This window comes from Crocodylus porosus, unplaced genomic scaffold (genome assembly GCF_001723895.1).
Source record: "Crocodylus porosus isolate Cpor-Errol unplaced genomic scaffold, CroPor_comp1, whole genome shotgun sequence".
NCBI lineage: Eukaryota > Metazoa > Chordata > Crocodylia > Crocodylidae > Crocodylus > Crocodylus porosus.
Window position 1 is genome coordinate 116404705 of NW_017728943.1, and position 22294 is coordinate 116426998.

The following is a 22294-nucleotide window of genomic DNA, read 5'->3' on the forward strand; positions in this document are numbered from 1 at the left end:
TGGAAACAACTGTATAAAGCTGAGCTAATGACCTGCAGTTTGCTCTTTCCACTGCACTGTTAATTATGTATGCAAGGTAGAAAAGGGCATTAGGAGGGATCCCATCAACTTGAAATAGCACTTCTGTTGGAATGTAATTTTACTTAAGAGTGTTATTGATTTGGGTTAAAGAAGATATTTTTCTTTGTTATCTTGTTTAAGATTTTATCTATAGACTTTTTATATGCTCAGCCATCTTGGATAATCAAGTTTTTTTTCTTCTAAATATTAAATATTTTTCTATGCAGCAACAAAAGTCAAATAGCCACTTAATTTAGGTAGCCCATTGAGCTAACACAGATAACGTACGTCAGTTTTCTGTAGCCAAAAGCACATCCAGGAGAAATGCCACAAACTTTCTCTCGTTGTCCTTGACTCTCCAGTCCAAGTGATTAGTCATATATATTTGATTCAGCTGAAGCAGTACTGGGTCAGATTCTGGAATGAGGCTCAAATGCATTCCTTTGGAACTGTTTTAAGATGCCCTATGTACGCTTACATGCAGTAACAAGGGGCAGAAAAAGGAATTGGCAAACAAACGACAGTTTTAATACATTGAAACTACTCTTAGGACCTTATTAAATTTAAAAATGAAAGTTACTATGTTTTATGTTGACTCAACCTTTACCTTTTAACAAGGAGGAATGAATTGGTGGTTCAGGAAATGAAGGAAAACAACCTCTTATAAATCATGGAAATAATAAGGCATGAACGAAACCTCACCTTGATCACTTTGCCTATGTTTGCTTCCTTTCCCCTACTTGTGTTCTTTTAAACTAGAATTTGTTCTGCTCAACCGTCCACAGCTCTGCTGTGTACTGAATTTGAGAGGAACATGTCTTTTTCCTTGGGTGTGCATCTGCTCAGTGGTGAATGTTCCTGGAACAAATTAGGCTTATGTCTGTTTAGGGGCACCAAAGAAAACCAGGTTGCAAAAATAATGTTGACCTATTGTGTTTTTACTAATACTACCTTGAAGTAGTTTTTGTAAAATCTGGTACCATGTATGTGAGTGGTTTTTCCAGTGTGTATCTATGTCTATACCTATTATGACTGAAGAAACAGAAATCACAATTGATGTCTCTTCATTTTTTATAATTGTTATTTTGTTTACTTTGGTAGGCTTGGATGATTGCTTGCAGCAGTATGTCCATAAATTTGAAAGGGAGAAGATAAATGGTGAACAGCTGTTGCAGATTTCCCATCAGGAACTTGAAGAGTTGGGTATCACACGAATTGGACACCAGGAACTGGTTCTAGAGGCTGTGGATCTGCTCTGTGCACTGGTTAGTTACATGGGGAACAAATATGTGATTTTTAAGTAATTCTTTTTGCAGGTTTAGTGATGGTCTCTTGTACTAGGACAAATGTTTGGTATATAACTTTGTTCCTTTATTATACAGCATGTAGAAAGTGGAACTAGTAAGAATTTAAACAGTTTTATACAGTGTCATATTAATATTTTTCCAGTTAAAATGCCAATAGTAATAGGCTATATTGGTGAAGAATTAAGTTGTTTAACTAGCACTCAGTCATGAGGTTCCTATGAGGTTCCTATTAGCTTACACTGAGGCTAGGAACAGACATGGCACTTTTTCCTGGACAAGTGCTTTGTGTTTTCTCATGTAACCGAAATATCCTGGGATTGGTGTGTACACACATCACTCTTTTAATCAAAGTTTAGTACGTGGCTGAATACATTGCTATTTTTCTGTCATTGATTCAATAATGCAATCCAGGAATAACAATTCTGATGTACTTTTTGATGTCCTGGGATAAACTGTTAATAATTCTTATCCTGCAGACCTTTTTTAGGATTTATCCTGGGACAGTGGACACAGACATCTGAATGATTTCACCTTTTAAAATGGTTTATCCCATAAATGCTGGGATAAATGCTGTTTGTGTTTGTAGCTAGAGAAAATTACTGTATTTACTCACATACTACATGCACACCTCCCCCCACAACCCTATTAGCCTGAAATGCGTGTCTTAAGTGGGGAAACTAATGTTCTGGCCAGAATAGTAGGAGTGACGTTTCTGATTTGGCAGTTCTGAGGGGAGTCAGTTGACTTTGTGGCTCTTTAGAATCTGCTTGATTCATGCTAATTTTTCTTAACTTGAGGTGTTGATGAATGTTTTTCCTTTTTTAATGGTCTTGATGTTCCACTTATCAAACTATCCTTTCTATGACAGTTTTGCTGAAGAATTCATGATTTAACTACTTCTATTTCATAGCCCAGCAGACTTTTTTTTTAGTTTTTCAAAATCCTACGTTTGCCTATGGAGTCCAGTCTTCAGCAGCAGCTACAGTTTCAGCTGCTAATCTTTCTGCTTTAAAATCGTTAAAACTGTAGCTTTTGCCTGAGCAGGAAAGAGAAGGTGAGCAAGTTGAAAGATTAGGTTTTCTGCCTGCTGCATGCAGCCTTAACGCTGGAAAAATCTTTTCTTTTCATTCTGTCTTCCCCAAAACAAGGTGCATGTCTGATTTGGGGGTATGCTGTATGCAAGAAAATATGGTATTATCCAATAGAGTGCTTTTGTCACAAAAACATGACACTGTTGATATGACAGGAGGTAATAATTGGTCTCACAAACTAAGCTAGGTTAGCCTTATTTGTAAGCTATATGCTGGAGTGTTAAACATACAGTTTGTGGTCTGAATCTGACCAACAGAGACCACTTTATCCGGCCCACTGACCAACTAGTAGGTTACCGTAAGTTGTGGGGCATACCTGGAGTAGCTTGCCTCAGAATCTAAGGCTCTTGGGCCCTGGTGGACATAGCAATAGGCAGCAGGAAAGCAAGTGAGGGCTGACACAGCCCAAGTCACCCTCTGGATGCTTTGTTCATCGCTGTCCTGGACTTGGAGCTGTCACTGCTCTGTGATCTGTGCCAGAGCTGCTGCCTCAGAATGAAACTTGTTAGTGGCAGCAGCTCAAGCCCTGGCACAGGGCATGTGGTGGGAGTTGGCTACTGTTATCTCTGCCATTTGGACCAGGTGGGAGCTGGAGGTGCTGTCACCACTGGAACCGCTCTGTGCCCTGGGCTGGATCTGACCCACAAGGAGCCCCATAGTCTGGGTCTGGCTTGGGCCAGGAGATTGGCATCCCTGCTGTTTATCAATTAAACAGTAGATGATCATTAAAAAGCTTTCAGAAAATGTATTAAGAATATTTTGATGAAAGAACTAAAGACAAAGGCTGAAGCTTCCATTATGTCTATCTCCACCCCACAATGGCTAATTATTTACACCCCCACCCCCGTTCTGAAATAAACAAATCACATTTCTGTCTGTACTGGTGGTACCATACAACAGCTTCCGTTTATTTATAAGCCAGGCATGCTTGGGAGTACATATTTGATGTAATACCATGAATTAGAGCCAGAGGTATCTACAGTTACATCATTGAGACTGGTGGGAAAGAATGCTGTGCAATTCTTATGCCATTACTGGCTTACATTCCTTTCATTATGTAACACTTGTTACATGGACAATATTATTCTTAAAATGGATAGAGTCTTTTTTCCCCTGTAAGAAATCAGCCTTACCCATTTCAGAAAGGTGGTATAGGAATTGTTAACATCTCATAAACCAGGAACAACTGTTCTGCCCTTAAAATTATTTTATTGAAATATGTTTAATTTTTACTATGATCTTTATATATTTTCCTGGAACTTGAGAAGATTTTGCAGTTGTACACATCCACCAAATATTTTTATCTGTCACCTTTCAGAGAGGAACTGAATTGACTTGAAATATAATTCTCACTGTGGGAGTGATAAAATGTCACAGTGACAAGGAGTCTGTTAAAATAGTAGATGTACAGTATAGTGTGTACTGTATACTGGCCTGACTGGAATAATGGATGTGGCAGTCACCCTAAGGTATTTCTTCTTGTTACTTAAAAAATAAATAAATAAATAAAATAAAATAAAAAAAAATATATAAGAAAATGAACAAAGCTGGATGATGGCCAGAACCTAAAGCTGTGTTTTATCTCCTACAATTTCCTCCTAATTTCCTTTTTAGACAAAAGTTTTGACCTCAGACCCATTTCTGGAAATCCTTTGTGTAGTGCAGCTCAAGTTAATGCATTAGATAGAATTCATATTCTGTAGCTGACATATTCTTGTTCTTTTTGGGGGGAGGGAGGAGATAATGGGAAGATGTTTCTCCCCATTAGCTGTGCTCTTTGTCAGCTTTACACTGTCTCTTCTCTTTAAGTTTTAGGAAAGACTTTATTGTTGAAAAAGTTGCTTTAAATTTGCATCCAAGGTTTCTTACTTTGCATTTGGGTGTCAGCTTTTAATATCTTTGCTAGTACTTTTCTTTTTGTCCCTGATCCTTCTGTGCATTCCGCCCGTCTCTGTCTCTGTCTCTCTTTCTTGATGTAGTTTTATGCATTAATGCATTCAGTTATTTCTTGCTGAAATGGGACTTCCATAATATTTTTTTAACCTCTTGAGTTAAAAACATTCTACTTTGTGAAACACGTTTATAAAGATTGTTATTTATACATTCCAAGGTCCACTACTCTTTTACCTGATATATACTAAATGTTATTCATTTGCCTGTGACTTGCACTTCATGGAGTATATAGTCATTCAGCCTGGCCTCAGAGAGCTCTGGAACTTCACCTTTCCCCCCTCCAACATGATTTTTTAGACTGTGCTAGCTTTCTGTTCTGCCTGTTCTCTGGACCTCTTACAAGAATGTCTTCTGGTTCCATTACATACCATAAGAACTGTGACCCTAAAGAAAACAGAGTTGTCTTTGGAGCATCTTTCTCCTTAAATGGGAACAGATGTACAAATGTCAGCCTCTGAGATCTTCCCAGCCTCATCTGGCCAGTGAATAAAAGATGGTCTGAAGCCAGTATGTTATTATAGAAGAGATGTCAAATAAAATCTAGAAGAGGACTGCAATTGAATGGAAGTTAATGACTTTAAAAGGACACTGTCAGATTGAAAATAACACTTGTAAATATAGCATCTATTATACTAATAGGGACTGATTAATAGAACTGGAGAATAAATTTGATACATTTTTTTTTCCTGTTTACTGCAAGCATTTGATAGCACATTGTCCATAGTCTTGTTTCAGGATTTTGATGATTTTATATGCTTCTCAAGGTAGTTTACCAATAACAGCCACTGCAAGGCTGTCACTCAAGGCAGCAAGTGATACCGTACTCAGAGATAAAAGACTAAGGCGGTGATTCTCAACCAGGGTGCCTCAGGTGCCATGAGATCCTTTTAAAGGTGCCAAGAGTGCTGCAGTTATCAGTCAATATAAGCATTTTTCAGTGTGTAAACACCTATGCAGTCACAAGACAAACCCAGAAATTTCAAATAAGAATTCATAGGGTCAAAAACAGTTTGATCTGTTGTGATCTTTCTGAGTTATTTGCAACAGAAGAATTGTTATATTCTTTTCTGTAGTGAGAAAATGAGCGAAAGATAAAAACTGGCATTTTCTAAGCATGCGCCTTTTGTTCTTGAGCTTTCCTAGAAGATGGTTCTAAACAAATGAGTCAAAAACATCTTTATACCTTTTAAATTTAAAGGTGTCACTCGGGGAATTGAGCTGTATATATCAAACTGTATATGGTATATTATTTTTGTTGGAGAACAAGCTTAAGTGACTGATATTTTGAAGTTTGTAAAGCCACAAATTTGCTTTTTAAGCTCATATTAAACTGTGGCATGGATTAAAAAGTGAGTAATCTAAATCTAAGAATTGGGGCAAAAAAAAAATAACCCCCATCTCTGGAAGGCAACATAATGGAATGTTTATGAAGTGGAACTGCATAGGTTCAATGAATGAAGAACTAAGCAGATATTTCTGGGAAATAATAGTTTCTTTCTTAGTTTGCTTTCTGGATTTTAGGTTTCAGAATTCCCCTCTGGCTTTTTATATATCTTGTTTACAGAGCAGATTAGTTTCAGAGGAGTTAAGGTGGTCTTTCCTAAATTCTTCATATGTGGAGTGCACTTTTTTTTGGATTAAAATTGGAGTCATGCTTTACTTGTCTACCTGAAAAAGGTAGTGGGGAAAAGCAGTGGTGCAAGCCCAGTTTGTAGAGGACCAGTCCCAGTGCAGCTGGCGGTGGCTGGAAACTAGATGAGCACCACAGCCAGGGAAGTGGAGGCTGGAGAAATGGTGGCATTGTGGGCATAGGGAAAGCCTTGTTTAAGGGAGGCAGTGTCAGGCTGAACAGGATGGAAGGAGCTTTTCCACTCTTCACCCTGGCACTGAGGAGAGGAGAAGTGTTTTTTTTAAACAAACTCTATGCTGCCCTGGGAAGCTATGGGACATAAGCACAGCTGGAGTGAGGAGGAGGGCACCAGGACACTTGTGGGCAAGGGCTCTCTGGAGCTCAGTGTGGCAGGGCCAGGTGAGAGAGCTCCTAACTGCCTTGTTCCTTTGGTGCAGGCAGGGCATGCCAGTGGCAGTTTGCAGATGTCTAGCTTCTCTCAGCTCCCTGCTCCCTTGCTGTGGCTGGGGAGCTGTGCTGGGACCAGACATCTGCAAGCTGCCTGTGTTTGGGGGACACGGTTCCAGGCCACACTCTGCTGTGCCCTGCTCTGCCTCTTAAAATACAAAAAGAAAAGTATCATTTTTTGCAATTCACTTCTGCCACTGTCAGGGCATGCTTTGGGGATCGTAGAGTTAAGGAATCTTGGTAGCTTGGATTCACCCATTTTAGTTTAGCCTGATTGGGCCTACTCCTCCCTGATGCAGCTGGTCACATCACTGTGGTCAGCATACTCCAAAACTGGAGCTGTTCCTTGGTCTGGATGTGTGGTACCGGGTTGGTTCCTGAGCTGTATCCTGCATGGATTCAGCTTGTGGGGTTGGTCTGTAGGTGTGATCCAGCATGATGGCCTGACCTCAGATGACTGAATCCAGCTGCCTGCTGGTGTAGTCTGGGACACGGGGCCACATTTTCTGGCCCATGGGGTTTCCAGCAGGTCTGGAAATTTGGCAGCAGGAAAGTAGCAATTAATGCTGCCTCTGCTTTCCTGCTGCCAAATTTCCAGTCTCATGGGGAACCCCTCAGGCTAGATGATGATGGCTGCTATAGGGGGAGGGTTGGGGTTGGAGATGTGCTCAGTGCCCCAGGCTAGAGTGGGGACAGGCTGGAGGGAAAAGGGGATGGAGTAGGAGTGGCTGAAGAGAGGGAGGGGAACAGTGGCAGGGAGAAGGGGAGCCTGAGCCTGGTGGTGGGGGAAGGGGGGCAGGTAGAGGAGAGGGAAGCTGCTTGACCTCCACACACCATTTGCCCCCTACACTGCCTTTCCCCCTGCAGCAGTGGGGGGATGAATTAAAGACAGCTCCCCAATAATTAGATTCCATACATGGAAAATTATAACAAATTGATACATTTCCCTTGTATTGAATCTAATTATGGGGGGTGGAGGGGCTTGTCTTAAATTCTAGTAAATATGGTATCATGCCAATCAAGGGAAAAATTGATTGGGTGATGGTTCAAGGCCACCCTTCAACTTCTATTATGTTGTTGTGCCATAGGCTCCCACTGCAAAATGGCATCCTTATGTGTGGTGCTTGTAGGAAAACTAAGATTGATCAAAAAATGCTAACCCTAGAAGTCCCTTAAGAGGAACAAATTTTTGTTGCAGTTTTAATCTGTACTCCTTCCCTGTGTGCAGTAACAATCTGTACATATGTAACACTTCAAAGGGTTGCTTACCTGGCTGGAGGGTGTTCCACGACGAGGCTTGTCTCTTTGGAGACACTGTACTAAGGCAAAGAAAATTTATCCCAGCAGGGACCCTGTATTCGGGACAAAATGAAACTGTCCTCAGACAGGGACACCAGGATAAAGTGAAAAAAATGGAATAACTTCTGGAAGAATGGCCAGGGGTTTGAAATCAGCGAGGAAGTTAGGGAGAGCCCACGAAAATCCCAGCCTCTGGATTAGCTGGGAGGGTTTCTTTAAAAGCGGGGCATTTTCCCTGCCTGGTGGGTAAGGGAGAGGGGGAGAGAAGAGCATGCACTGTGGGGAGGGGGCTGTGCAGGCTGGGCGGCAGTGATTCAACTTCCCCCTCCCCCCCAGCTGCTGATGGGTCAGAGAGAGAGAGAGAGATGGGAGTGCGGCTTCAGAAACCTGGTCTGGCACCTCTGAGTGCTCAGACCAAGGGGAGGCGAGACTTGGGGAACTAGTCCCAGCTTGTTTATCTGTGCGTCTGTGTGAGACCTGAAGGGAGGGCACAGGCTGCAGGAGCTAAACCGTGTGTGTTCAGCTGTAGGAGAAGTATCTATTTTAGTCTGCAGTCTGAGCTGTGTAGCCCACTGTGCCGGGGAGGAGGGAGTACACACTGTGTGTTAAAGGGACCCAGATATAGGAGTAGCTGCCAGCAGTGCAGTGATGCCTGGGCCAGTGTGGAAGGACCTGCCATGGTGCTAGTGGGAGGAACTGGGGGCTATTTATTTTCCCTCCCCTGTCTCTCAAATCCTTGATTCAGCGTACAAGAGTATGTGTGTGAATTAATTGCGCACAAAGGTCATTAGCAGTGTTTATAAATAAGTATCCAGCAGCTCATGTTTATAAGTATTAAGCAAATTATTTATTAGTGTTTCAGTGTATAATTATAGTTGATGTTTTCCCTTTAACTTGCATCATACTTGAAGGGTTATCAGCTTGTGAAACCCATAGGCTCCCAAGTGACTATCCTTGTACCACCAGTGCTCCTTTTGTATAATGCATATAGAGTTATTTTGGTAGTAATTTGTATCTGCTTTAGCTATATCTTATTCTGTATATCATTAAATTGTATATGATTATGTGTTTGTAAAAATTATGTCTGTGGTTGCAAAGGGTTTGTAAGTGTAAAAGGGACTCTCCCCTGCTGGAAAGCCTCATGTCAGCTCCCAGGAGAGCCAAGCGAGGCTCACGCTGCTGGGCATTCCAGGATTCCAGCACTCAGGTAGTGCCGTGTGTCTGGGTTACATAAAAATGAGCTAGGTTTCTGGAGCTACCAACTTAGCCCAATACTAAGTATGCTAACTGAGAGTGAAGAAACATCTTGAGTTACTGATGTGCACTAAGAATTTCCACAAGAGTTTTTGGATTGCAGGAATGCTTTAGGAGATGTCCATTTGAACATGTCCTTTTATTTTGGCTGTCCTAACTCAAGCAGTTATTTGAGCAGTGCAGTATTTAATGAACTGCTGTTTCTGTAAACCATAATTTGATTCTGAAAAACAGTTCTTTTGAGGTGTATTCTCTCAAGCCACACACTTACAGAGCTACCCAAATTAATGAATAACTAGATAGGAATGTTTGAACTAATACGTTTCCAATGGTCTGCTTCTTTCTCTGCATTAGTGAAAGTCATGTTTGTTGATAGACTGAACCAAAAAAGAAAGGTTTTTAGGATTTTTTGTGAAAGTATAAATGGTAGAAACATAAGTAACAACTTTTTCCTTGAAATAACACTTGACAGTGCAATCTTAACAATTTATTAAATCTGTTTTTTTTAAAACAACCTAAATTTTTTTCTTTTGACTACCCTTTCCTAATTATGGCTTTCTTATGCCACACTCATAGCAATATCTGAATGCCTTTTTAGAGTGCATTAAGACATATGACTGAACAACATCACAATCGTGGTTCAACCATCCACTCCTTGAGGATAAATGTGTGCAAGGGAGTGTCTTGTTTTGTTAGTCTGGAGTTATTTTTTAATTTTTTTTAACATATAGGCTAAGTATGAAGTAAATCTTTTATGTAACCATAACAACTATAGGAGAGATGAAACCTGAGTTCTTTCTGCTCCCCCTCCACCTCTTTCCCACCTTTTGAAATTGAGTGAGGTATGCAGTGAAGTGGTTTTATTCAATGATAAAAGCTTGCACAACTTAGGCATGCACTTTTATTTTTTTTATTATTATTTTTTTGCATATAATTTAATGCCTGCGTCTGTGAAACTCAGACCTTGACAAGTTTGTGGTTTCTCTCTACTCCCCCATGTAAAATGGTGGCATGTCTATGTAACGTTCTGGCTACCTAATTTGACTAGTTCGTTTGATACCCGTGACAGTAAAAGAGCTTTAACATTTTCAGTCCCTGGTGAAGATGTATTCAATCCATCCTACTTCTTTAACAGGGGATGTAGGCCTTTAGAGTTTTTTGGCACATTGCACTTTCACATTTTTGTGGCTACTGCAGCTGGCGTAGCAGCCAGAGCTGCTGGTGGAGAAGCAGCACACCAAAAAAAAAAACCAACTCAAGGTGTCTTGTAAAAGAGAGTGGAAAAACTTTGCTGCTGGAAGCCCCTTGGAATGATGTTCTGTAGTTTATTTTTCTTTAAATTGAAAGGTGGCAAGTTTATGGAGCTGCAGTTAGTACTTAGACTTTGTTTTTATCAAATCCAGCATCCTTCCCCTTCCATGATGCAGAAAAACTTAAGGATATCCTTTGCTGTTGCAAGGGTATTTGCTTCTCAGGCACATCCTCCTTTTAACTCTGGCAATTGACCTCTTACTGCACTTTTAAAAATGCTCTGTGCTCCCTTGCCAAGTGCACTAGGGGGCTTGTGCAGTAAACACCCCACCCTCTCAGAGGCTCTGGCCAAAGGTAGGTAGTTTTGAATGAAGTTCAGTGATGGCAAATATCACTTTGTTGTAACTTGTATTATTTCATTCCCTGTTGTTTGCTCTGGGGTTTCCTTAGTTGCCAGCATCCAGCTTTTATCATGAACCTTTGACCAGGGAAACCATAGAATATCTGAGATTTGAATAGAGTGGGGCACAACAGTCTGTAACAAATTCCTCATTAGGAATATTGCCAGTAAAGGTCAGGGTTGGGAGGGTATCTAGCATTAGACAAATGTGAAAGGCCATTTCTAGAGGCAGTGGGAGGGCCTGGGAAGCATGATATGACATGGGAAGGAAGACTGATATTTTCACTGATTTGTTGCCTATTTCTTACCATTGGTCAGTGCTTTGGTGCCAAGTGCTGGCTATGCAGAAAACTTCATTTTTCCTGATGTATATGCTAAAAGGTGTAAGCCTTCTTGGTATAATTGTTTCTTAATGTTGGGTAGGTACAAGATGTTCAGGGAGGTTAGGAGGACGTTAGATCACATTAAGAATGGCTGTCTTGTCTTGGTTCACCCGGGTGTGGACCTTATACTTGGGTTGACTTAACTAGGGATCCAAGAGCAAACTCTACAGAAGTTCAGGAAGTTTAGATTGGTCTATAAATGGCTGACCTGAGGCAAGTTAACTGTACCATGGAGGGTAGTCTAACTTAGATCAGGTCAGGTGAGACTGACCTAACTGAATTTCTGTACAGTTCCCAGTGCAGCCTCAGAGCTGTGAAAGCCCAGCTGCTGGTCCCAACCTTGAAGCTATGCTTTTCCTGCCCATTCCCTCTGACTATTTTTAGTCCCCAGACACCTTTCCCCTCCTCAAAATGGACACTCCTTCCCCACCCCATGGATTGGCCTGCAAGTCTGCCAACCTCCCCATCCCAGCAACTGCTTCTAGTGCCAGGACCCAGTTGAAGTAAGCTGGGGGGTGGGGAGTGGTGGGCAGGATGCAGGGGTAGTTTTGCTGGGGATGGGGGTTGCTTGCCTGGGGGTGGGTAGAGTTGGTTGGCTAAAAATAGCCTCTCGTCCTGGGCTCCCCAAGCCCCCTTTGATCCCCACCATCCCTCCATGGACTCCATTCGCCCCCCCCCCCCCATCCATCCAAATCATCTGTGGACCATACTCATTTCTCTGATTCTGCCAAACCCTTCCAGTCTGCATTAGGCCCCCAGCCCCCCTGCAGACCCTGTTAGGCCACCTCCTATGGACCCTGCTTGCCCTTCCCAGCCCCTCATCTCAACTTACCTTAGATCAGGTGCCCATTTTTAACTCGATCTAACCTCCCCCTAAGCTCCCTTAATATTTGTATGTTCCTTTGGTATAAGGATTTTTTCTTTATAAGTTTCATGTTGGGTAGTGGTGGATTTAGCTTGAGTGTGTTGAAGCCTGAGGTTTTTGAATTTCAGTCTTTGCTCTAGCATTGGTGTAGCTTCTGCTCAGACGCTTGTGATGGCAGAGCGATATGTCTGCTAAAGCAGTGATAGGGGAATTTCACAAAAAAATTGGTGCACACAGTAGATCCTTGACTTTTTCAAAATGTAGCTAGTGATTTCCTTGAGTAGCCCAGTTCTTGTGTACTCCTCATGAGCTGCCTTTAACGGGACATTTTCCAAAATAAATGAACTTCCCTAGGAGAGGAACATGGTTGCTTGTCATAATCAAAATATTTATGCTTGTTTATGGCTCTTAGGTTACATTCGTTCTCTGGTAGTTCGCTTTTTGCTCCTATGTAGGCTTAAAATCTTTCTTTTAGTTGCAAATGGAACATAGCTTTGCTATTTCAAGTTTTCCATCCTAGTACTGAGGTATCTGAAACCAGCTTGCTTTCCTTTCCTTTTTGATGCTGTGATTCAGTTGCATTTGGGTAAAGGATAAAATTCCCAGTGACTTCACTAGAAACTGAGGAGTTTTGGCACCTGGAAAAGTTATTTTGCAGGTTACAAAGTGAGATGGTGAGGGTTAAGGATATGTGGCATTCTGCAGTGGGACATGGAACCCTGCTATGTCTGAATGTTCAGAAAACTCTGGATCTCCTCACTGACCAGTTCCTGTATCTGGGTCAAGAGCTAGCCATGCTTTCCTAGCTACTTGCTTACAAACGCATAATAAGGTTTGCTGCTTTCTGTAGGAGCTGGCACACCAAGGGTAAAGAGGGTTAACGAAGATTAATAACATGAAGTACTTTCAAGTACCAGACTACCTACTGGTAATTCAGAGACTGCAATTCACAGAATTTAAAATTTTCTGTGTGTTTGTTTTCAGTTAACCCTGTTGCTTAAATTTTACAAACACTTTTTTCTTATGTCATAAAGTATAAATTGTGGCTAGGTCCCTCAAAGAATCTGTCTGTCTGATGGTCTAGTTAACTTAGACGGGGTCTATCTGCTATTATTTTTCACTAATCTTTCTTGCAGAATTATGGCCTTGAAACGGACAATATGAAGAACTTGGTTCTCAAGTTACGAGCTTCTTCCAACAATCTGCAGAATTATATTATTAGCCGGAGGAAAAGTTCAAATTATGATGGAAATACCTCACGCAAACCCCCCAATGAATTCCTTACTTCGGTGGTAGAGCTCATTGGTGCTGCTAAGGCTTTACTAGCCTGGCTGGACAGGTATGATATTGGTGCATAATTTCTGTTCTTGTTTTTTTTGGTTTGTTTTTTGTTTTTAAATGTTCATGTGTGTTTGTAACCAGAATTATTCTTTTACTTCTAGCATGGTGTGTGGGTGTAAAGGCCTCCTTGTCTCCTTCCTAATACATACATCTTTAATTGGCAGGTTTAATTGGCCTGGAGGTGATGGCTATAGAATGCCTCCACTTGGACTCTCAACACCCCTAAAATGAATGGAAGTGATTCTACAAACCAATGGATTTGAACCAATACTTAAAATAGCAGGAGACCCTTCCCCCTGTTCCCCTTGCCCCTCTTAGTGAAGATAGGCTTCAAAGTAGACTCAAGTTCCTCCACCTGTGACTTTTCTTACTGTCCCCCCCCCAACAAATATTTTTGAAAGAACAATCTGTTAATGTGAATAGTTTTAATTTTTGACTGAATTCACACTCTCAGCTGCATGCTTGAAAAACCAGGCAGCAAGAAACTCTTTCACTTTTTCTGGCAAGGACTGTGTTTGCTCTGTGACAGCTGCAGCGGAAGCAAAAAGGCAACAGAGCAGATAGTGTTCTGACTGTGATGCTGGGCAGGATAATAGATAAGCATAAACTCTCTCTCTTCCTGCCAGCTTTCCCAAGGAGGAAAGTTAGAAAGAGAGCTGAGAGATCATGGGCAGCAAGACCTTTAATCCTTTGAAACGGGCCTTCTGTCAGTGTTGGACCTTCTTCTGTTCCTGGGAGTGACATCAGCAGCCTGCTCTTCCCGCCTTGTCCTCTCCTCCCGATTACTGCTTGTCCCCATAATTTCTTTTTGCTACCTTTGGCTCCAGAAGCAACATGGCTAGCTCAGGGGCTTTCAACCTTTTTGTAATAAGTGTACCCCGGCGGCCCCCTTTTTAATAAGTGTACCTGGGGAGGGGCGTGTGGCGAGTGGCTGGACGCAGAGTTGGGGTGTGGGGGAGAGGTGGCAAGTGGCCAGAAATGGAGTGGGGGACATGGCAAGCCACGGCAGCGTAGCGTGTGACCCTGCTCTCGCTCCACCCTGGCCCTGCTGCTGTGAGGCAGTGATATGGGGTGGCATCTCTCTGTCCCTTCCTGCCCCCGTGTACTCTCTAGGACCTTTCATAGTACCCCCTACATGTACCTCCCAGTTGACAACCCCTGGGCTAGCTTATCCAACTTTGAACTCTTCTCCTTTTCTCCCTGCCCCTCAAACTGGCTAGTAGAAGGACTGAGGTGAATCCCCTCCCAACCTGTCTAAAGTCATCTCTTTTTTTTTTTTTTTTTTATGAGGTAAATTTTGAGTCTTTTATAAATAGTATTAAAAAGCTTGCAGCTCTGTCCCTGACTTTCCCCATAGAGAAAAGGAAGCCATTAGGCAGGCTGAATTTTTCCAAGTTATTTTGCATGATAGTCAAAACAGTTGTTGCAAAAATCACTTGTTTCTGACCATATGGGCATGCTTGCCTAATATTAATCTAGTGTTAAAAATCACTTAAGTTAGTTTACTACTGTTACAGTATTCACTTAAAATTTACAGTTTGTTAACCTCTTAATTCAAACAGACTTTGAGTCTGCTGTCAAACCTGTGCCTGCACCACTCTGCACTCTGCTTGTAACAGCCAGATTTGGCAGCATAGTGGACTCTTAATTCTAAAGGAGACTTCTGTCTTGTTACAGGACCCCGTTTACAGGAATTGCTGATTTCTCGTCAACAAAGAACAGAATCATTCAGCTTTGCTTGGATCTCACCACCACTGTTCAGAAGGTCAGCTGACTTTTCCCCGCTCCCTCTCCAGAAAGGAAGGAAGGCTGGTGGCTGGGAAATAGTTGTACACTAGTTATATGCATGTTGTTAATGAGAAAAAAGTATGTAGAGCTTGGAGGGATTTTTTTTTGTTTTTTTTAAAGCATGAGCAGGTGCATGCTGGCTGCTACCCATTTGAGCTGTTCCATTTTTCTACAGTTAAGATTTTTGCTTAGTTAATTAAAAAACATTTCAACAGCGTTAGCTGCATGTTTTAACTGGCTCCTATTTTGAAATCTGTTAATGTTTTCATTAGCTTTTATAGGTATTGGATTGGGGTCTGTAATAGCTGCTTTGAATTTGAAAATGTGCAAATTAGCTTTCGAATGCCAATTAGAATCAGCTTCGATAATCAGTTTTAATAAACATGGTAGAGACTAAGGGTGTGCAAAACGGGCTGTACTTAATTTGGATTTGGATTTGGCCTGAACTGGGGACAGTGATTCGATTAGTTGATTCGGATCACTGTCTCTGATTCATTTTGGCCAAATCGAAATCTGACGATCTGATGCTGATTTGGAGAATCAGTGGTTCGGCCATAGGCACAGCTTTAAAAGTTTTTTTTCTACTTACCCCGATACACCAGCGTGGCTTGTGAATGCTGTGATGTTGAGCCAGATGGAGCATCCCACAGGAACACAGAGTGGGGGGAGCCTGTGTGCTTAGTGGTGAACCTGGAAATGGACTAGAAGTACTTGTGGTCCACTTTGGGGTCTGCTGCCGAGCACACAGGGGGGCTCCCCTATGCCCCCCCAGCCTGGCAGTTGGCTGCAGGGAGCCCTGAGTGCCTCCCAGGCCCAGGAGGTGCCAATTGCTGAGCTGGGTAGTGCGGGGGGGAATGGGGATCCTTCAGCATGCTCTCCGGCAGACTTGGAAGTGGACTGAAAGTGCTTCTGGTCTACTTCTGGGTCTGCTGCCTAGCACACTGGGGAGCTTCCCACATTCCTGGGGACGCTCTATCCGCCTCACCATCTCAGCATTCACTAGCTGCCTGGTACCTTGAGATATGTAGAAAAAACATTTAAAGCTGTGTCTATATCTGAATCGCTGAATCTTTCAGAATCTCTCCAAATTGATTCGGAGGGTTCCGATTTGATTCAGAGAAATTAAAGTGTCTCCTGATTTGATTCTGATTCAGCCACTGAATCGGGCCGAATCTCTGCTGAATTGAATCGGGGGCCGAAGCTTCACACAGCCCAGTAGAGACCCAAATGACATCCTGAAAGATGGCAGCATTACCCCAAACTATAACCTTTGGATATGAACTTTAGAGAGTGAATAGAAGAGATGCCTTCCCTTTCTCTCTAATACAAATCACATTTGTTATGTTTCTACATCTGCCGGGAATGGACCACTACACTATTTTGTTAAAAGTGAGCTATTTATCAGTTATATGATGACTGCTCAGTCTCCATAAGAGTTAAGAAGGGCAATTGCTACTCTCTGTAGACCTTGTTCCCTAATTATTTGGGTATTGCTGATGTCAAAGTGGCTAGCTCCCATTATGCTTTGCCTTGGTATGTACCATGCTGTGATATTGCAGCTTTTGCAGAACCCTGCTTAAAGCGTGGACCTTCTCTGAAGGGCTAGGTACAGACATTCAAAAAGCCTGAGGTGGAATTGATTTAAGTTAAGTGGCTTCTGTAAGCTGCCTAGTTTAGAACAGTAGTGAAAAGAACACAGGTTTGCTCTTTGTGAGGTGGGGAGGGAGGGGGACAAATCTGAGAGCAGGTTCCGCCATTTTTAAACCAGTCTGTGTGTGTAGAACTTCTGTTCTGTTATGGGTATAGACCTATTTCCAATCACTTATACAAGGATAAATTAAATGTCTGCATCTGGCCTAAAACAGTGGTTCTCAACCTTTTTTGTACCAGGACCCATTTGTAAACATCGATGGCCAATCCCAATCAAGTAAATAGTTTAAGTAGAAAACCCAGAAGTATTTTGGCCTCAAAATATTTATTATAGACTACAAGTTAAAGCAGCTCAACAATCTGAAATCAACATCAGCAGGAAAACATTAACAGCAATATCAGTATGTGGCATTCCATTACTCACAAGTGACATTCATCAACACAGTGCAGATTGCTGGTTCCCCTTGTTCCCGATTCGCAGCCCCCAGGCCCTGCCAGTGCTTCTCATTCTTGACTTGCAGCTTTCCAGCCCTGCCAATGCCCCTCAATTCCAAGCCACTGCCCCCCACTGCCTACAGGCCTGCCAGTGCCCCTCAATCCCAACCTGCAGCCCCCTGACCCTCCCCCCCAGCCCTGCTGGAGGGGCCCTCCAGCTGCCCCCATCCCACACAGTGGTTGTGGGGGCTCTGGGTCATGTGAGTGGTAGTGAAGTGAGTCTGGCCTCAGCATAGACTAGTCCAGGCACCCCTTGCCCTGGGCTGGGGCTCCTTCACTGTGCCAGATGGTCTCACCATACCCCTCATGGGCAGTGTCTCCTAGCCATCCCACTCCTGTGAGAACACCAGCTCTGGCAATGCTGGCTGGGCCACAAAGCTCCTTGATGCCCCTGAAGGGTCACCCTGCCCCCTTCTCTTGGTGAAGGGGCACGTGCCTCCCTCCTGCCCCCCCACCCTGGCCTGCTGCAGCTCCAGCCCCAGTGTCCAGACACATTCCTTCAGCACTGGCAGGCAACCACCCCCCACATGTCCCCCAGGCATTCTCCAAGCCCTGGCCCTCCAACCCCTGCTCCCGATAGACTTACCTGCATCCAGCTGCCAGAGCTACTCCCACCATCCTGCCTGGCTGTATGCCGGCTACATGTGTGTACATGCACAGATGCATATGGCGTCCCCTGTCTCCAGTCACCCCAAGCAGCTCCTTCCTGGCTGGAAGGCTGCCAGCCTGCAAGGGGAAACTTGTGGTTTCCTGCCTTTTTCTGTGACTGAGACCCTTTCAAATATTCTTGTGATCCACTTTTGAGTTATGACCCACAGGCTGAGAAACACAGGCCCAGAAGGCAGGAAGAGAAGTGGATTTGTCATAGAGTTTTGTGTGGGGGTTTGAACTCTGGCATAGCCTTACAAAGAGTGCATGTAAAGTGACTTTCCATTCTAAAACTGTACAGTACTTCCAAAAACATTATAGAACATTTAGAGAAAGAATAAGAATTAAATGTCTTGCCCTTTTTGGGATAATACCAAGTTCTGGCAAGATCCATTAGTAACTGTGGTGGCATCAAACAGTGTATTCTGATGCACTGATAAAGCAGGAATGAGAAGCCATGACTTTAAGCGCCCAACCATGGTTTATTACTGAATGTCCTGCCTACCCTTGCTGTGGGGCATTTGATAAACAACTCTAGCTGGCTAACTTTTGATGCATATTTCCAGATCACCTCTTGGGGCTTGTCGGTTCCACTTCTGTGGCTTTTTTTCCCTCATCTTCCATTCACTCCCACAGTCTCCACATTGCTTTTCATTCAGTGCATTGCTGCCTCTTTCAGAATTGTTTCTAACCCTTACAGCAACTAGTATTGGATTACATTTACTATGCATGCCAACTCAAACTGAAAATAGTTAGGAATAGATGTTGTGTGCTTGTGTTAGTAACAGAGGGTGATAAGGGCCCATGCAGCTTATCGTATCTACAGTTTCTGAATAACTTGGTTTAAAAACTGATAGGTTTTTAATAGTGTGGTTAAAGCAAGTGTTAGTCACAGAGGCAAGACTGAATTCCTGCACAGGTTGAGTGGTTTGTAGAAGGTTATTTCATGGAACAATTATTAAATGTTTTTCAAATGTACCTAGGGAAACTTTCTGACTCTCTTGCACGCATGTGTTTTTCCTCTCTCCCTCTCTCTCTCTTCCTTTCTTCTTTCACTCTTCTCCCTTTCCCTCCCCTCCCCTCCCCCCATCTTTGTTTTTAAAAACTAAAAAGGTAATCTTTGATTCCAAGATAGTTATCAATCTTTATTACTTAAGGGAAAATCCTTCAACCTACTGGAGAACATTGTAGTTTACTAAAAAAGCAAACAGAGCTTTAAAACACCTTTGACCAAGTTTGCTACACTTAAAACAGATGGCGTGAAGGGTATGGTTGAACTCACCATGCATTCTTTATTATGTTTCAATATTGCTGCCCTCAGAACAAACAAACCAGAGGCAAATCTTACTTAGAAAATGTGCACATTCTTGACACTTCAGTGGCCCTCTGAAAACTGAGAACGGACCTAAATAGTCTTCTAGTGCAGTGCTTTTCATATTGGTGGTTTGCAGACCGACGAGCCACCAGTCACCCGTCTGCAGTGAGTTGCCAGGAAAGAAAGAAATATATTCGCTGGTCCGTAGCGAGTTGCCAGGAAAGAAAGAAATATATTTTCAGAAGCATAATATTTATATGTCATAGCACCACAGTTCGTACGTTCCAACACTCCAGGTGATGTCATGTCATGCGAGGTGAGGAAAGAGAAAGAAACAGCCGGTCACGCATTTGTGTAGCGCTGTTACACGCAGTTGCTGCCACCGGCTGAACCGGGCACCAGTCCCTGGCTCACTGGAAAAAAAATTGCTGGTCTGCCACATCAGATAGTTTGAGAAGCTAGTGCATTACTTCTGTTGATATAGTATGTTCTACTGAAACAGTTAGTGCAAAATGTATCTCTTTGTATTACCACGGTAGGCTACTTTACTTTTCCCATGTTGTATGTGAGAGACCTTTTTTTCCTTGTCCTCGCTAACAATGATTTTATTTGGAGCACTCGCTCAAGGGAATTCTTTAAAAAGAAAGAGTGAACATTATCAGATTGAGATTTAGTAGAATCCTTAAGAATCAGCCTAAAATTCATTAACTTTAATATTAAGGAGCTCAGGTTATTTGAGATCATAAGTGAATGTCTGTGCTCTGAGGTTTTTGACTTCACAGGCAATCTGAGGGAGTAAATTCATGAGCAAATTACTCTAAATTATCCCAAAAGGCTGGGTGGTGGGTAGACTTACTGTGTATTAACCAGTCTGTGGTAACGGTGCATCTGCTATGTTCCGCAGTAAGTGGAAGTGAAACCATGTTAATTTTAACAGTTTCATTTAGGGGTCAGTCACCCTAGTTTCACATCCACTGACCACAAGGTAAAGCGAATGCACAAAATAGTATGCTGAGTATATGACTTACAGCAGAGGTCTGCAACCTGTGGCCTGTGAATCTGGGGGGCTTTGGCAGCATTTGGCGTTGTGGGGTATGCAGGGGAGGGGCTTTGTCTGCACTGTGTTGTGGCCGCAACTAGGGGAGAAGCACTGGTAGCAGCTACTGGATCCTAGCATGAGCCCACTTCCAGCCTGGACTGGGTCTTCCCAGCCTACTGTCCGAAAGCGTTGCCCCTTACCCTTTTAAATTAGTAGAATTTGTCCATTGGACACACTCTGTATAAAGTGAATTTACAGGATTTAAAGTGCACATTAAGACTGTGACCTACTTAGTTTTCAGTAAACTTTTATTTTATGCTTGTATGTTTTGAAACTTCTGAACGTTTGTGGAGCATTCTAAATACAGCCTTTATAATTTTGTGTCATTGTTATCATTATGAGAGTTAGCTGTTTGTTTGGAGGTAGGTCTTTGGTTTTTTTGGTGGTGGGTCATTGTTGTAGAGAATAATTTCCCACTGTGTTTTCCCCTATAAGAGTGTAGTATATATTTATCATTCATCTGCAGTTCAGCATTCCTTGACTGGGAATCTAATGCTGCTTTCCTTTATTTTATTTTTAACAGAGAACAATGGTCACTTTTGTAATCTGCCAAATGAACTAGTTTCAGTTCAAAGTCTTTTCTACCTGGACTGTGCAAATAATATTTTGTTTGTGCATGTGTGTGTGTGTGATTCCCCAGCTTTCACAAATGCTGCACCAGTAGCATATTTTAACAGCATTCTAGTGCTATTTTTAACTAATTGGTTTTAAATCTATTTTGGTTTGTTAAGTACAGCACCACCTGAACTGGTGTTTATAGTGTGTGTAACACATTTATATGCTTAACCTTACCAAAGTCCATTTTCATCTGTACCCAACTCTTTTTCCTGAAAAAACTATTCTGCAGTAGCTGAAGCCCTGTATTTTCTTGGGTTTAAGTGTCCATATTCCTCATCGATCAGACAACAGAAAGTTGTTGTTTAGCATCAGAGTTGATCCCTAATAGGTTAAACTAATCTGTATTAAATTCCTGCCCCATGAACAATCCTCTTTCTTGACAGAATTCACAGTGGTTATATTTTGGACCAATTATGTTTTTAAAAAATTCAATAGCTGTCTTCTCTTTTTAGGACTGCGTTGTTGCTGAAATGGAAGATAAAGTTCTGCATGTGGTAAGCATGTATTTCAGTTGCACCTTGGTTATTTACATTCACATTTATATCAATGAATAGTTGGGCTGAATCTGTAGCTTTCAATGCAGTATGCGAAAAAGCAAACAAAAAGACTTTGCAGATCTTTTTATTACTTGTTCTTTTAGAGGAGATGCATTAAAATGGTGAATTGATGCTGTGTAACTCAGCCCTGCCATATGCTGTAGATAATCCTTAAGGAGTCATTGTATAGCTATTTCTACGAAATAATATCTGATTCAGATTTTAAAGAGAAGAGTCTTGAAGTGAAGTTGTAGCTGAGATGGTCCAGGAAATAAGTGAGGCACAGATTTTTGTGAGCGAGATCTTTTATTGGACCAACTGTATGGCTGGGATAGACTTAGACAAGCTTTCCAATGCAGCACATTCTTCAGGTCTGAGGAAAAAGCAGGTAAGCAATACAGTAAAATCCCCATTATCTGGCATGAGCGGAGAATGGAGGGTGCCGGTAATCTAAAAATGCCCATTACCTGAAGTGCAGGGATTTCTGGCCGGATGTGAAGCCGAGGTGGCGGCTGGACACGGGAGTGGCAAGGTGGGGCGGGGGGGTAGTGGCAGCCGCATGTGGAACAGCACAGGGCAGCCCACATGGAGTGGTGGCGGCAGTGCTGCTGCCATGTACGAGCTTTCCCCTGCCCCTATATGGCCAGAAGAGCAAGGGAGGTGGTGGGGTGATGGCGACAGCATGCAGAGTGGCGGGACACTGTCTCTCACCCCATTTTCATCAAAAAACCAGGGGACTATGGTGTCAATATTTCATAGATTTCATAGACATTAGGGCTGGAAGGGACCTTGGGAGATCATCGAGTCCAGCCCCCTGCCCAAAGGGCAGGAAGTCAGCTGGGGTCATAGGATCCCAGCAAGATA

At 42.6% G+C, this 22294-nt stretch overlaps 1 protein-coding gene across 1 annotated transcript in view; it reads left to right on the plus strand.

Annotated features, from left to right (window-relative positions):
- The first annotated feature begins 1073 nt into the window (after positions 1 to 1073).
- Positions 1074 to 22294, plus strand: part of CNKSR3 (CNKSR family member 3) — a 45220-nt gene continuing 23999 nt past the window's right edge. The window contains exons 1-4 of the mRNA XM_019550052.1: positions 1074 to 1325; positions 13077 to 13279; positions 14959 to 15046; positions 21347 to 21388. Of these exons, the coding sequence (XP_019405597.1) occupies positions 1074 to 1325; positions 13077 to 13279; positions 14959 to 15046; positions 21347 to 21388 (585 nt within the window). The remainder of the gene's footprint in view (positions 1326 to 13076; positions 13280 to 14958; positions 15047 to 21346; positions 21389 to 22294) is intronic.